The sequence below is a fragment of the Brassica oleracea genome, chromosome C2, assembly GCF_000695525.1.
Source record: "Brassica oleracea var. oleracea cultivar TO1000 chromosome C2, BOL, whole genome shotgun sequence".
In the NCBI taxonomy this organism is placed as follows: Eukaryota; Viridiplantae; Streptophyta; class Magnoliopsida; order Brassicales; family Brassicaceae; genus Brassica; species Brassica oleracea.
Window position 1 is genome coordinate 4,386,946 of NC_027749.1, and position 16,241 is coordinate 4,403,186.

The following is a 16,241-nucleotide window of genomic DNA, read 5'->3' on the forward strand; positions in this document are numbered from 1 at the left end:
CTAAATCCTAAACCCCACCTTTTAACTCTAAACCCTAAGTTTGTGACTTTTGATAAAACATTAAGTGCTATTTTTGTGACTTTTGACCTTGAGTGCTAGTTTGGGAACATAAACTTGATTTGGTGCTATTTTTGTCTTTTTCTCATGTTTTTATTTATAAAATATATAAAATTTAATGTTTTCTTACAAGTTTAAAACGATAACTAATATAGTTTATCTTTTACTGAAATCATCCAGTGTGATAAAATTGAAATTAATGAGGGCTTTTATGTAAATACATTAAAATGCTCAAGAACATGTAGATTTTAAAAGGTCCATCTTTCTCCCCTTGAGCTTACTCTCACATCCACAGAACAAAACGATGGCCTCGGCGATTTATCCATCGCTCAGGCTAAGGCCCACCTTCTCCTCCGCCACGTCACTATCCTCCTCCTCTTCCTCGGGCGACGTCAAACCCCGTCCAGCTGTCATTCTCCCGGTAATAATCCTCCTTCCCCTGGTCAGATAGAGATAACTAAGGCGGAAAATGTGTGGTTCCACGATTAAAGATTTGTTTTTTTTTCAATCTTGGATCAGTTCACTGTTTCACTAGTCGTTTCCTGCTTATGGGTTTCTGCATTTTCCTTATGAAACGTCTGTAAAGTCCAAAACTTTGGTTTCGTGTTGTATATGATTCCATTCCATTCCATTCTGGGGTTTTGGTTAGGGTTTAGGAAACAATTCAGGAGACTACAAGAAGCTGGAGGTGACATTGGGTGAGTACGGTGTTCCTTCAGTGGTTGCAGCTGTATCAAGGCTTGACTGGTTTAGAAATGCAGCCGGTTTGGTTGATCCTGCCTACTGGCGCGGCACTCTCCGCCCTCGTCCTGTTCTTGATTGGTAATGGATTTGGGCTCTATGAACTCATCACTTGTTTGTCTTCTACTTGTTTCAAATTATGAGTTTGGCTTGTTATGGATGATTAGGTACTTGAAAAGAATTGATGATGCCGTCCGTGAAGCCAATGAGTTATCCCAAGGTAAAGTCTCTCATAATGTGCAATGATGTTTGGACACACTGGATAGATAAAATTTGTTGGCTTTGTGTCACATACAACAGGTAAAGGATTGTCTTTGATTGGACACTCAGCTGGAGGATGGCTTGCTCGAGTTTACATGGAAGAATACGGAAACGCTGATATCTCCTTGTTGCTGACACTTGGTACGCCTCACTTGTAGGTAACCAAAAGAAAGTTCATTACTTTTAGACTTTTCAAGAGATGTTGCTTTGACGTTTTTAACTGTTGTGGTTTTGTATATAGACCACCACCGAGAGGAGTATCAGGGGTTATTGATCAAACAAGAGGTCTTCTCTATTATGTGGAAGAGAATTGTGCAAAAGCTGTTTACACTCCTGAACTCAGATATGTCTGCATCGCCGGAAGGTAGGGTTTCTTCTTCTAAATCCATTGATAATCAAACTTACAATTCTGATTTGGTAGTTCATTGTGTAGATACATTCGTGGAGCTCCTTTAGTGGACAAGGCAGTTGATTCTGATGTGACCGTTGGAATCGACGGTGGTGAAGCAATCTCAGAGCTTACCATAGCGAGCAACAAGAAGACTGGGGATTCATCAGGGCCTAGCTTTCGTGCTCGTTTTGTAGGGCAAGGATACAAGCAAGTATGTGGAAGAGCTGACGTGTGGGGTGATGGAGTGGTTCCTGAGGTTTCAGCTCATCTTGAAGGTGCACTTAACGTTAGCTTCGACGGTGTTTACCACTCGCCTGTTGGTTCAGACGATGAAACCAGACCTTGGTATGGCTCACCGGTTATTGCAAAAGAATGGATTCACCATCTCCTTGAATGAGAGTTTTCAGGTTACTGTGGAAACATTCATCATCAGAACTTCCTCAAGAACTTGTTATGTTCCATTGTCTCTATCTCTTCACCCCAAATACACACTCAAACTCCAATCACACCATGTATTTATACTCTCCACTTTTGAAGCCGTCAAGTGTATCTATCTCTCTGTTTTTTTGGATAGTTAAGGAAAGTTTTTAGGTGTAGACATGATTTTGAAATTGGAAACCTTGGAGTAAAAGTATCTTTTTCAAGGTTCCAGATATTAGAGAATCATTGGATGATCACAAAATGATTTGAGTGCTCTGACTCTGCCACGCGTTGTAATGAAATTGGAACCTTTGACTTCTAAGGACAGAGTATCACTTTCATGGTTTCAAGCTGTCAGGAGAATCACTGGGTGATAATAGAAACCTGTTTACTCTTAATATAGCAGAGAGGATCAAAAAGTTGACTGACTTTATCTGAGATAGAGAATCCATGGCTTCTTCTTCTTCAGCCATCTGGAAAACGGACGTTTTCGTGAGTTTTAGAGGAGAAGATGTGCGCAAAACATTCGTGAGCCATCTGTTCTGCGAACTTGATAGGATGGGGATCAACGCGTTCAGAGACGACTTGGATCTTGAGAGAGGCAAGTCTATCTCCTCAGAGTTTGTAGATGCGATCAAAGGCTCAAGATTTGCAATCGTTGTGGTCTCTAGGAACTACTCATCTTCAAGCTGGTGCTTGGACGAGCTCCTAGAGATCATGGAGTGTAAGAACATGGTTGATCAGAAGACAATCATACCCGTTTTCTACGAGGTTGATCCTTCGGATGTGAGAAGACAGGCTGGGAGTTTCGGTGAGGATGTGGAGAGTCACAGTGACAAGAAGAAGGTGAAGAAATGGAGAGAAGTTTTGATGCAGCTAGCTTCTATATCTGGTGAAGATTCTCGTAATTGGTAAGTTTTTTAAGACATTGTGTTTTGCAGTCTTGTCTGTGACTGTGTTTCCGAACTTATAAAGTGATGATGAACTTTGTGTGGTAGGAGGGATGAGTCAAAGCTAGTTAAGAAGATTGTGAAAGACATTTCCGATAGATTGGTTTCCACTTCACTGGGTGATTCAGATGAGTTGATTGGAATGAGTTCTGATATGGACTTTCTGCAGTCTATGATGTCTATAGAGGATGAAGATGTTAGAATGGTAGGGATTTGGGGAATGGGTGGAGTTGGGAAAACTACTATTGCTAAGCACTTATACAACGAACTCTCATCTCGATTTCAAGCTCACTGCTTCATGGAGAATGTGAAGGAAGTCAGTAACAGATATGGAGTTAGGCATTTACAAGGAGAGTTTTTATGCAGAATGTTTGGAGAGAGAGATAAAGAAGCGTGGAGCTCGGTTTCTTGTTCGAGCATGATAAAGGAAAGGTTCAGACATAGAAGGGTTTTGATTGTACTCGATGATGTAGATAGATCTGAGCAGCTGAATGAATTGGTTAAGGAGACTGGTTGGTTTGGTCCGGGAAGCAGAATCGTTGTGACAACGCGAGATAGACATTTGCTAGTTTCTCATGGCATAGATCTGATATATAAAGTTAAGTGTTTACACAAAAAGGAAGCTTTGCAGCTCTTTTGTAACTATGCTTTCAGAAATGAGATGATAGTTCCACATGAGTTTCTGGAGTTATCGGTTCAAGCTATAAACTATGCTTCTGGTCTTCCACTGGCTTTAAGAGTTTTAGGTTCGTTCCTTTACCTAAGAAGGCAAAGAGAATGGGAAAGCACACTTGCTAGGCTTGACACTTCTCCGCATAGTGATATCATGGAGGTTCTGAGAGTTAGCTACGATGGATTGGATGAGCAAGAGAAGTCTGTTTTTCTCTACATATCATGTTTCTATAACATGAAGCATGTTGATTATGTCACAAGACTTCTGGATATTTGTGGATATGCCGCTGAAATTTGTATCACGGTTCTCACTGAGGAATCTTTGGTAGTCATATCAAATGGATGCATAAAGATGCATGACTTGCTTGAACAGATGGGTAGAGAACTTGTACGCGAAAAAGCAGGTAACAAACCGGCTGAACGGTTTCTTTTATGGAGTCCTGAAGACATCAGTGATCTGCTGTCAGAAAATACTGTGAGTTCTCTTCCCCTATATATTTTGTCAGAACTCTAATATGTAAATGGTTTTTGATAGCTTCCATTTAATAGGGAACAAGTCTTGTTGAAGGAATGTCTCTCAACCTGTCTGAAGTATCTGAGGTATTGGCTAGTGATCAAGCTTTTGAGGGATTGTCTAATCTCAAGCTTCTCAACTTCTGTGATCTTTCATATGATGGAGAGACTAGAGTGCATCTACCCAATGGCCTCACTTATCTACCACGCAAGCTTCGTTATCTACGCTGGGATGGATACCCTTTAAACTCTTTGCCTTCAAGATTTCATCCAGAGTTTCTTGTTGAACTTTGTATGAGTAATAGCCATCTCCACTACCTTTGGAATGGAATCCAGGTAAAAATTCGTCATAGAAACTACAGATCTTGGCTACTTTTGCTATTGACTATAACCATTTGATGTGATTTTTTCAGCCTCTTAGGAAACTGAAGAAGATGGATCTTTCTCGTTGTAAATACCTAATCGAAGTTCCTGATCTCTCAAAAGCCACAAATCTTGAGGAACTAAACCTTTCCTATTGCCAAAGCTTAACTAAGGTTACTCCATCTATCAAAAATCTTCAGAAACTTTATTGTTTGTACTTGACTAACTGCGTCCAACTGAAGAAGATACCAAGAGGAATCACTTTGCCATCGCTTGAAACAGTTGGAATGAACGGATGCTCAAGCCTAATGCAGTTTCCAGAGTTTTCTTGGAATACCAGAAGACTCTATCTGAGCAGTACAAAGATAGAAGAACTGCCATCATCGATGATCAGCCGTCTCTCTTGTCTGGTTGAGTTGGATATGTCGGATTGCCAGAGTATCAGGACTCTTCCAAGTTCTGTAAAGCACTTGGTGTCACTTAAATCACTGAGTTTGAACGGTTGCAAACATCTTGAGAACCTCCCAGAGTCATTACAGAAGCTCACACGTCTTGAAACTCTTGAAGTGTCTGGTTGCCTTAATATCAACGAGTTCCCTCGTGTTGCCAAGAATATAGAAGTTCTGCGTATATCTGATACATCGATTGATGAAGTTCCTGCAAGAATCTGTGATCTCTCTCACCTTAGGTCTTTGGATATTTCAGGAAATAAAAGACTTCAATCTCTTCCTGTAAGCATTTCTGAGTTAACCTCACTTGAAAAGCTCAAGCTTTCTGGCTGTTCTGTACTTGAGAGCCTTCCGCCAGAGATTTGTCAGACAATGAGCTGCTTGAGGTGGCTTGATTTGGAAAAGACCAGCATCAAAGAACTGCCTGAAAACATTGGTAGTTTGATAGCTCTCGAGGTGATTCAAGCTAGAAGAACTGCAATAAGACGAGCACCATGGTCAATCGGGCGACTTCACCGTCTGCAAGTTTTAGCAATTGGGAATAGCTTCTACACCTCGGAAGGTTTGCACTCTCTTTGTCCTCACTTATCAAGGTTTGATGACTTGAGAGCTCTGTGCCTAAGCAACATGAACATGATAGAGATCCCCAACAGTATTGGTAACTTGTGGAGTCTATCAGAACTAGATTTGAGTGGTAACAACTTTGAACACATCCCTGCGAGCATCAAACGACTCACCAGGTTGAACAAACTGGATGTAAACAACTGCCAGAGACTTCAAGCACTGCCTGATGAGCTTCCACTAGGTCTCTTGTATATCTACGCACATGGCTGCACATCCCTAACGAGTATCTCAGGCTGCTTCAAGCCTTGTTGTCTGCGCAAGCTTGTAGCGAGCAACTGTTACAAACTGGATCAAGAGGCACAGAATCTCATCCACCGGAACATGAAGCTAGATGCAGCAAAACCAGAACACTCTTATTTTCCTGGAAGAGATGTGCCTTCTTGCTTCAATCACCAAGCCATGGGATCTTCCTTGAGAATACACTTGCCTCAGAGTCAATCATCATCTGACATTCTAGGTTTTTCCGCTTGCGTAATGATTGGAGTTGATGGACAGTACTCAATGAACGATCTCAAGATACGCTGTTCTTGCATTTTAAAAAGGGTTGATGATGCTCAAGAGCTGGTTGTTATGGATGAGCTATGGTATCCTGATCCAAAAGCTTTCGCAAACATGAGTTTTGGATCAGATCATCTTCTCTTGTTCAACAGAAGTTGCATGTCCATGGGATCTTACAACGAAGTCTTCTTTGAATTTTCAATCGAAAACACAGGAGACTCTTCCAACCCTCTGGTAGAGGTTAAAAAGTCTGCAGTGCACCTCATTACGTTTAAAGACATGTTACAAGAGCATGATAGCTCATCCTCACAACAGTTCTCTAATGACAACAATGAGAACATTCATGATCCTGATTTGGAGCTTTCTGAAGCATCAGATGAAGCAGAGGTTCCGAAAAGAAGACTATATGGAAATGATTTCTTGCAGAAGGAGCAACCAAATCACAAAAGGATAAAGCTTCTCCCTGTTCCTTCAGCTCGAAAGCGACATTCCAAATCACATCAACTGAATGAATGATACACCAGAGGGAAAGCTATTGGTTTGCTGTAACTTTGTATTCATGAGAACATATCTACTGATCCACATATTTTGTTAGATATATATTTTTATCTTTGAACATGCAAGTTTAAGAAAAGTAGAAAAAGACGAGATTTACTTGATTGAACGTGAAAAAAAAACGAACAGGTTGCTCATCTAATTTTTATCTACCTACAAAGTGCTGTGTACAAACAAATTCTTATCTTTCGGGATTGTACTTGAGATGTTGCTCGTAGAACTCAATCAGCTGGGGTCAAAAAAGAAAAACACAGAACAGGAAAAAGCTTTTAGACTCTTCCATGTGAGTAAAGTGCAGAAGAAAAACTCTAAAGATAAACCTTACCAGGAGAGGATTGTGAGCCTTGAGAAACCTATTGTCTACCGTTACTTCCTTCCCATCAGACCTATGAGTAGTAAGTACCCAAATAAGTATGAACTCAAATGTGAGAAACTGTCCAAAGTGCAAAGAGACAGACAAACCTCAGCGCCGAAAACGTCACCAACGCGTCTTGTACATTGTTTGTTATAGATGAAGAAAACCTCACTGGCTGGATGATCCTCACAATGTCTAATTCCTCCAATCTGCTTTTCTGAGACAGATTGTTATTGTGGTGTGGTTCTACCATTCTACCAAAAGAGTCTAAATTTGGTGTCAGATTATGATCTGCAGTAGTAGCTGTTGTGGTGTGGTTGTTGTTGTTGTTGTTAGGTGTGGTTCCGTCTTGTTTGAATCTTTTCACAGAACCAGACTTCCTCCGTTTAGCACCTATGAAACGACTGTCCTTATCAAACTCCTTTGGATAAACCTTGAGAAACCCATTTTCTCTTACATTATCACCTCCTGGTCCCCTTAACTCGTTTAGCGTCGGATCATATTCCTTCAAACTAACTTGTCTGACCATACCAACATTCCCACTGTTAGCTTCCCCTTGGTTGTTGTTGGCGGCTACATAACCACTGAGGTCGAGTGGACCACGAACACCAGGGAGGCTAGAGTTGTTAAGAGACGTAGAAGAGTCAGACTTCTCAGCAGCATCGTAACCTAAACGTTGCTGCTTCTTCTTCAGCTGAGAATGAGGACCTGCGTATTTGCGCTTCTTCTTCCTACCAGGCTTCCCTGGTTTCAAACTATTGATACAAAGAAAAGCAAATTAGTATACCACATGTAACTGCTCACATTAAGATTAAGATGCACTAACCTTCCTTCAAATGAATCAATAACATCAGCAATAGAGTGTAGATTCTCTAGAGGCTCCCATGTGTTGGCTGTTTCAGGCCATCCACGCCTTTTCACAATATATGTCAATTAAAAAAAAAAGCATTATGTTACACTGACTTAAATATGAAATTTGAGTAATTATATTGAAGAAACTCACCATTTAATTAGATACTGGACCTTCCCCTACGATTCAATAAGAAGATATCAAAACATTAAAGCTAGTAAAATCAATCATTAAATCAGATTCTGCTTCCTCATAAAACCATATTTGTAACCAGTGTGTAAAAAATTAACAATGTACCTCTATACTAATCTTAAAACCACACTTGCTGTAAGAAGAAGAAGAAGGAAAGGAACTTACTTTTCTAACTCTCTTCCGGCGAATAGCTTCGATTTCGAAGTAGCCTTCATCAAGCTTTGACCTTTCCTCTTTCCCTTCTCCTCTTTCTTCTTCTTCATCATCTTCTTCTTCGTCCATATCATCACCCATCTCGGGAAGAACTGACTCTCCACTTCCACCTCCGCCGTCTTCACTGCCAAACCCACCGTCTCCTCCACTTCTTTTCCCGCTTTCTCCGACTGTTTCAGCCTCGCCAGCGTCATTCACCAAATGGGTTTTCTTCTTGACACATGCCCCTTTCATTTGTTCTTGAGAGTGTTGGAGCTCAAAGATGAAGGTGGCTAATCTGTTAGTCGCGTTTATCCTTGTGGAAAATCAACGGATGTTACGAGGAAGAAAGGGGGAAAGATTGAAACTTTCCCAAAGTTCTGATGTTTTTCTTTGGACAAGTTTGCAGCGAGTGGACCTGACCTGTCCTGTCCTGAAGACCAGTTTTTTTTTTTAGTTTCTACCTTTTGAGTGTCCCTTTTTATATATAGGAAAACAGCAAATTTTTGAAATTGAATAAAAAGTAATTATAATAACTGATACGAAAATAAAATATTGTTCCGTTTTGTTAAAAAACAAATATTGTTCAGTTGAAAAAAAAACACAAATGTTGGTTTTATAAATGGTATGATGTCCTTAATACTTTAAGAAAATATCTGAAATAAAATTAATATAATATAATATATATATCAAGGGAAGAAAATGAAAATTGTTTTTTCTCACAAATAAAAGTTGATTTTTTTTTTTTGCTAACAGTGGAATTTTTCTTAACAAAAAAACACTTAGACCAAGCAAAATGGAAAGCTAGACCAGGAGGAAAGAAAAAAAAACAAATGCATCTGAATAGACAAGAAAATAAAATTAGTATAAATTATAGAAATATATATAAATTGTGGAAATATAAATTATAGAATTGAAAGGGAAAAAAAATGAAACTGCACCGTCAGGTCCGTACGTTACGCTTGACTTTCATCTTAATAAGAAAGACCATACGAATCGTATTCTCTCTCATATACACTGATCTATATTTTCAAATGAGACGTTTGTGTCATATATTAGTCTGTGACTGAGGATATGACACTTCAAAACTTAAATACATCGCGTTATGAATAATGATGCAACACATAACTATGAAACTTTCTTTCAATAGGTATCTCATGCGGGAAAAGACAAAGTAAAGAAAATATACTGCAAACAAAATATGTCGATGGTGTTTGGAGGATGTTACCGTTGCTTTCATTATCTTTGTTTTCTCAGATAGATAGTTTTGAAACTTTTGTGCAAAGTTTATTTAATAACCACATGTTCTGAGGATTGGATTGTTGTCAGTGTATTCGACGATCAAGATAACGGTTTGCTAACCTTTTTCGATAGAGACGTATCACTTCAGCTGACATTAATTGTGAATTATACTGACAGCAAATAGTTGTGTAAGGATTGGATTGCTATCAGTGAATGCTAACCTGATGAATTTTTTAAAAACTTCCTTGAAATATACTCCATGATTACAGGTACTCAAACAATTCATTTTTTTCGACAACCTAAATACATATTCAATCAAAACTCAAGTATACGTAAAGTAGACAAACGAAAGTTAAGAGAGTTGCATTAACCTAATAATGCAACTCAACAAAGGTACTTCATTAATTTCTTAAACGAGTTCAAAAACACAGAATACCATGCATGCATAAATATTCTTTTTTCAAAAGATAAAAAAGAATATTCTTAGATTTGCTTTAAACTAGATATATATATATATACACACATATAATGTGTAATCATTTCCTCTCTTCATCTCTCATCGAGATAGTAGAACTTGATTCTGCAGAAGGTAACTTTAGAGTCCATGTTTTCATACGCTCCTTCGTCTTCTTTACCTGTAGTTAGATAAAAAAATGAACCTGAGTTTTGTTCAAAGTTCTAATTAATTATGAATAGAGGTCAAAGTAAACTGCCTCCATTTCCCAGTCAGTCTTGTATATAACATAGGACAATATCAACGTTTGGATACCAACTCCAGCCAACATTCCAGACCAGAGTCCCTGTAGTTAAACGCATCCAATATCGGTTGATAAGATTATCATTAGTTTTATGATTATAAACTAATAAAATTACTTAATTAGCAAACCGTGTCATATTTTACGTACCTTAACACCAAAATGGAAAATGTTAATAAGGATGAACCCTAAAGGAACACCAATTGCATAATAAGTTGCCAAGTTCACAAATGCTACCATACTTTGCATCCCTGCTCCAATAGCTACCCCTGTTTACATGCAGAAGTTGTGGTTAGAAGTATACACCTTAATTATATTAATACGCCTAATAAAAGCGTTTGATCATTTCTAACCAGATAGAATGGGCTGGATGATGTTTAAGAGTATGGATATGCTAAGGACGATGGAGAGATCAGCTACTGCCTTTGAAACTTGGTGGCTATCAGAGAACAAATACGAAATTTGACCACCAAACGCTAGACAAAGAGCAGCGCATATCACACCAATCACCGCTGATACCACAAGCACCACTTTTATTGAGAATCTCACCGCTTCTGCGTCTCCTTTTCCCAATTCGTTTGCTACTCTTACGCTGCAATATAATAGACATAGCAACACATATATACCATAGCATTAATTCAGAACACATATATATATATGTACATATCTATTACAGAATTTTTAAAATGAGTGTCTATTACATACCATGCTGCACCCAACAAGCCTAAGCATATGTTCAACTCCCATGTGTAGGTATATTGGCTGCAAAATTAATTGAGGATTTAATTTTCAAAAGGTATAGTAACATTACATATTTTCTTTCATGACGGATTCTAGGTTATACCATATGGAAAACGCAGAAATTGCTATATTTGCATCCTTTGTATATCCTGACATTAAGACGATGATGCTCATATACCAGTACTCCAAGCTGTTCAAATAAAGAAAAAGAGTCAGTCGAGTGCGATTATTATATTAGTCATCATGTTTTACCCTGAAAAAAGTTAAAATTACCAAATCATGAAGCCAGAAGAAATGGATAACTTGAGCATGGGAATAAGATCAACAAAAGCAGCAGTGCTAAAGCCGCTCCAAGTATGCGGGCACCACCCTCCAAACACGTACACAAACTCGGCTATAACCACTGACCACGAGCTTAGATTAAGTCCTAGAAGCGCACCATGGATTCCCATCCCCATCACTCTCACGAACCACCCAGTGGCCACAATGTCCAAGACCAAGGCTATGGTCGAGAGAACGCCTATGATAGCGTTTTTCATCTGCGCTTGGAGGTACATTTGCATTGTCATGGTGAATACGAGGCTGTATAGATAAGGGATGACCCAAAGGTAGATCTCGTCTACGGTCTTTGTGATCTCAATGTTTTGACCTAGTAACCGAAGAATGGGACCAGCAAAGACTATGAAAGGGACAAAGAGGGTGGCTGTAAAGGTGTCTACTATCCAAGAACGTTGTAGATAGATCCCCATCATGTGATATTGTTGTGCTCCGTAGGCTTGTCCACATAGCGTCTCCGTCGCGCTTGACATACCTGCCTGTAACAGAAAACATTATATAGAACCAGCAAATTTAATTATACAATCTTGGTTCCATCATAATTCATTCGTTAGTTTTTTTTTGCTTAAATATATTGTTATATTTTATTTTATTTTTGTCACTTGCTTAAATATATTGTTATAAAGATGTCAAACCATGACATTTTAATGTTTTGTGCTAATAAGTCATTTGCAAATTGTAAACACAAACGCTAATTATTGAGTAAGTTCAAACTAATTTTCTTCTTAACTCTGAAGTTCAAATTAATTAATCCCTTGATTACTCTCTTTTTACATTTACAGTGTGCATCTACTATATTTTACGGCATTGTTCCTACCTTCAATTAAACCACCACGTTTGGTGTTTTCAAAAGTTTTTTTTTCCGGGACAAAATTGTTTTCTTTTCACTTTTGTTTGTGTTTTGCATGTTTCCGTTCACGGTAACTTTTCTAATGAAAAACACTAAAATATCATGATTTCTATATATATATGGTGATGTCGATATGTGGTCACCTGGTTCAAACCGATGGATCATAAGTTGCTTACCATAACACCATAGATGAAACGAATGAAAGTGCTTTGAAGGAGAGCATAAGCAGCGAGACCCCTTTCACTGTTGTGACCAATGAAGGCTTGAGCCACCACTATGCAGCCAAACGACATCACTCTGAACAAAGTAGATGGTAAAGCTATTCTCCACATTTTTTTTACTTCACTCCAAATCTTTTTTCTCAGGTAGAGACTCTCTCTCCTCTGTTCTATCTCTGACCCACTTAGCAGTCTCTCTTCCATTTCTCCACCACTTCCACTCATTTCCCCCCTCTTTAATTTCTACAATCAAAAGAAAAATACAATACTAAGTACTTATATAGAGACATGTCACAAAGATAAATTACGCTTCAACAAAATTTCATCCTATAGTTTGAAGAAAAATTTAAGTTTCCTTCACCAATTCACCACTAAATATCCTGACCAGCGAGCAAGTATATTATCCTCATTTCCCAATACTTTTTTTCTTTCCTTGATAAAGGGTTTTTTCGCCAAATTCATCACAAGATATCTCCATATATACATGCATGTGTATATTATACATCTTTGTAGTACGTTATATAGTATATTCTAAAGCGACTTTATTAAGGTATATGTGGAGTGATTTTCTAACCTGACGAACTTAGATCAAGGGGAAAGAGTCGGAGAAACCAAGAACAATATTTTGTTTTGGTGAACCGAGAGCAACAAATTGTTACACAGAAAATTTTAAAAGAAAACCAAAGAAAGAAGAAGAAGAAGAAGAAAGGGAGATGAAAGAAGAAGAAGAAAGTGTGATATTTTGTTTTCTCTCACAGACGCACTGGCAAAAATGTGATGGACTAAAACTAAAACGCTTGGCTATATAGTGAGAGACAGAAGTAAAGGAGGATGCGTCGATATATACAGACACTGTAATACAAAAATGCTTATATACTCTGATGTGGAAATGTTTTAGAAAGTGAATGATGTTATTCACTTTTGTGCAAAGTAAAAAATACTACTAGTTTCTGAAAATAAAAAGAAAAAAATCGCAAGTTTTATACTTCGTCTGTTTAATTTTTTTGACGTTTTAGTTCTTATTCGTATACAAAAAATCATTTTGTGATGTTAGTTACTGCATTTTATTTTAAACTAAAACATCAATTAAAATCTATAAATACAAATAATATAACTTTTATTTGAAATCTTATATAATTAATAAAAACTAATAAATTAAAATATACATTTAATTTTATTAACATATGTGCGTACCCTAATACATTAATTTTTTAATCCAGATTAATTACCTAATGAATAGTTGAATGATTTTAGTTTCATTGTTGATTACAAGAATAAAACCATAATAAATAAAAATATTAAATTATACTCTCTTTATATACAAAAGATATGTTTTAGTTTTTCTTTGCATATATAAAAAACTTATATTTTATTTTGATTAATTCATTTTATTTTAAAATTTTAAAAAATTAAAAATATGAGTGATAAAACTTTACTGAAAATCATATAAAACTAACAAAATTAATAAATTCAAATTGCATAAATTTTAAATTATCAATCTATTAAATTTAGAAGGAGTACTATAAGGACATCTTCATTTCTACTCTATAATTTATTTCAAAGATGGAATGGAAAATATAATATGAACAAAAAATAGAAAGTTATTTTATTTATAGAATAATTATTTTTTATTTTTTTAATTATATTTTTTAATTTTATTTTACAGTAAGTTATATGGTAATAGTGTTAGAGATGCTCTAACGAAAAAAGAAAATATAATATAGAGTTAGAGAGAGCCAATCGACTCAGGAGGTGTTGTCCACAGTCCACGTGCCAAAAAATAAACATGTAATCCATGCAACCTCGAAATTAATCAAAAGTTTGGACTTTTTGGAGTAGAATGAGGATTGTAATCTCTCTAGTCTCTATCTCTTTCTCTCTTCAAAGAGAGGCCAAAAGCGAAACAAGTAGATGGGTTAGGTTAATCACGGAGATATGACAATAGTGGGGTTGGGTATATGGCTTTTTGTAAATGTGCGTTTACTCGTCTTCTTTAAAATTCTGATAGGTGATCATTGGGAAAATAAGAAGAAAGAATAAAAAAAAATGTACGGGAATAAAATAGCAGGAATGAAAATGAATAATTGTTCCTTATCAAATTTAATAAAGAATAATTTTGTTCTTTAATTTTCTACAAAAAAAAGAATAAAAGAGAATGAGAGAATGAGAGGGAATTATTATTTTTAGTAACATTAAGAAATGCATTATTCATCGTCGTTCCCTGATCATCATTCCTATCCATTCATACCCTAAGTCTTTAACTATTTAAAATAATCGTTTTTATCAACACAATTTCCATGAATGTTCCTTTTTGGTAATTAGGTCTTTTGATCCCTAGTTTATTCTGTAAACTCAAACTACGTCAACAAAACAAGAAACTAAAACCTAAAGGAACCCACACGTCCCGTTTCATAAGAAATACTGCTAATTTCCCGCAAACATATCTTTATTAATTTCGTGTCTACTGTTTCAATCTTCTATTCCAGAGTAAATAACACATTAATTTCGCGATGTTTTAAAGACACATTCGACCCCGGTGCCGTCTTAACCAATATAATAGTCATGGGCGAAACACAGAATATGGACCATTTTATAAATATTTTATAATTTTTTTTCACTGCATTTCTTTTAACTTAAACTCTAAGACCTGAAACCAATGTTTTGAAAACTGGACCGGACCGGTAGGCTGGACAAGACCGGCCGGTCGGACAGTGACTCGACCATCTATCCGGTTCCGGGTTATACTAAAAACTGGATTTGAGTTAAATTGGCAAACCCGGTCAAAAACGGTAAAACTCGCTAAAACCAGTGATCAAGATTGATATTAAAATCCAATTTTTTTCAAATTCAAGTATTTTTTTTAAACTGCACATTTTAAAAATATTTCTTAAAAAATTCATATTTTTTTCTAAGTATCTATCTAAATAAATTATTTTCATTATTTTATATTATTTTTAAAAAAAATTATTTTTGTTTTCATATCATTTTTAGATTCTGATAATAATATAAAATTTTATAAAAATAATTTTATGTTATACATATAATAGTTACTTAATATAAAATTTAATTAAAATTTAAAACTCAGTTGAACCAGTTGGACCGGTCTGACCATTGATCTAATTACAATGCCGAATCAACGTCTGGTCCGGTTTTCAAAACACTACCTGAAACAAATAAAAAATATCTCAAAATTAATGATGAATGTACAGATTTTTTATTGTTTCGTCTTGTAATAAATAAATTAGGTTTACTTAATTATGAGTTTTTTTGATAATTTAACAGATTGAAACAAACCTTTAAAATAACATAAAATATTTGGACTATGGACCCATGACAAAGGTCCAATGTTGCCATGGGTAAGAGCCGGGCCTGCCTTCGACGACTCTCGACTCGAGAGGAAAGGGGGACCCGTATTAGCTACACGTTATGTATAAATTGTGACAATTCATTTATACATGTGTCCACGTTAGACTTCCATCTGTTTTGTTTCTATTTTAGTATTTCACACTATTCCTACGAGTCCTAGCGTTAGCGTTTAAGAACAATTTTATCAAAAAAAAAAAGCTTTTAAGAACAACTACTGATTGGTCAAATAATCATATTTGTACACTGTGTTGGAATAGTGTCACTGTTTCAAATTTGATTTTCATAAAATGTTAACTTTTCTATTTTAATAAAGATAAATTTATACGTCGTTGGGTTTTTGAGCAACAATGACAATTTTTCTCTCTTATCACACATGTGCTGCTTTGTCGTTCTCCATCCTCGGCGGTTGCCTCTTTTCATCGCAAATTGGGATATTTGTACACTGTGTTGGAACTGCTCTTTCAACTCCTTAATTCTGTCCATGTTCCTGCCCACAATCAACATATCATCGACATACAGCAACAAGATGATAAAATCATCCTCACCGAACACCTTCACAAATACACAATGGTCTGAATCAGTCTCTGCATAACCATGCTCCCCCATAACAGACTTGAACTTCATGTACCACTGCCTTGGTGCTTGCTTCA

The 16,241-nt window shown here is 36.5% G+C and overlaps 4 protein-coding genes across 6 annotated transcripts; 2 read left to right on the plus strand and 2 right to left on the minus strand.

Moving 5' to 3' along the window:
- Window positions 1-328: 328 nt before the first annotated feature.
- Window positions 329-2,023, plus strand: LOC106326882. Of its 2 annotated transcripts, none has more exons than XM_013764832.1 (6): window positions 329-478; window positions 707-879; window positions 966-1,018; window positions 1,099-1,213; window positions 1,301-1,423; window positions 1,481-2,023. In XM_013764832.1, the coding sequence occupies exons 1-6, from the start codon at window positions 362-364 to the stop codon at window positions 1,845-1,847; spliced, it is 948 nt and encodes a 315-aa protein (XP_013620286.1). In that variant the 5' UTR covers window positions 329-361; the 3' UTR covers window positions 1,848-2,023. The 2 variants fall into 2 exon arrangements, with proteins under 2 accessions (XP_013620286.1, XP_013620287.1); XM_013764833.1 differs by having other exon boundaries at window positions 1,493-2,023.
- Window positions 2,024-2,112: 89 nt separating this feature from the next.
- Window positions 2,113-6,519, plus strand: LOC106326878 (disease resistance protein RML1A-like). Its single transcript, XM_013764830.1, has 4 exons — window positions 2,113-2,781; window positions 2,869-3,967; window positions 4,042-4,341; window positions 4,419-6,519. Exons 1-4 carry the CDS (start codon window positions 2,321-2,323, stop codon window positions 6,453-6,455), a joined length of 3,897 nt encoding a protein of 1,298 aa, XP_013620284.1. The 5' UTR covers window positions 2,113-2,320; the 3' UTR covers window positions 6,456-6,519.
- On the minus strand, window positions 6,514-8,513 carry LOC106326881 (chromo domain-containing protein LHP1-like). The gene is made up of 6 exons (XM_013764831.1): window positions 8,057-8,513; window positions 7,853-7,878; window positions 7,676-7,762; window positions 6,957-7,604; window positions 6,820-6,880; window positions 6,514-6,723 (listed from the first exon to the last, which is right to left on the minus strand). Exons 1-6 carry the CDS (start codon window positions 8,336-8,338, stop codon window positions 6,676-6,678), a joined length of 1,152 nt encoding a protein of 383 aa, XP_013620285.1. The 5' UTR covers window positions 8,339-8,513; the 3' UTR covers window positions 6,514-6,675.
- Window positions 8,514-9,689: 1,176 nt separating this feature from the next.
- Window positions 9,690-12,992, minus strand: LOC106325225 (protein TRANSPARENT TESTA 12-like). 2 transcript variants are annotated; one of them, XM_013763255.1, is made up of 9 exons: window positions 12,800-12,992; window positions 12,184-12,468; window positions 11,095-11,636; window positions 10,925-11,011; window positions 10,786-10,842; window positions 10,434-10,672; window positions 10,231-10,349; window positions 10,039-10,125; window positions 9,862-9,960 (listed from the first exon to the last, which is right to left on the minus strand). In XM_013763255.1, the coding sequence occupies exons 2-9, from the start codon at window positions 12,448-12,450 to the stop codon at window positions 9,862-9,864; spliced, it is 1,497 nt and encodes a 498-aa protein (XP_013618709.1). In that variant the 5' UTR covers window positions 12,451-12,468; window positions 12,800-12,992. The 2 variants fall into 2 exon arrangements, with proteins under 2 accessions (XP_013618710.1, XP_013618709.1); XM_013763256.1 differs by lacking the exon at window positions 12,800-12,992 and having other exon boundaries at window positions 9,690-9,960; window positions 12,184-12,450.
- Between the last annotated feature and the right edge of the window lie 3,249 nt (window positions 12,993-16,241).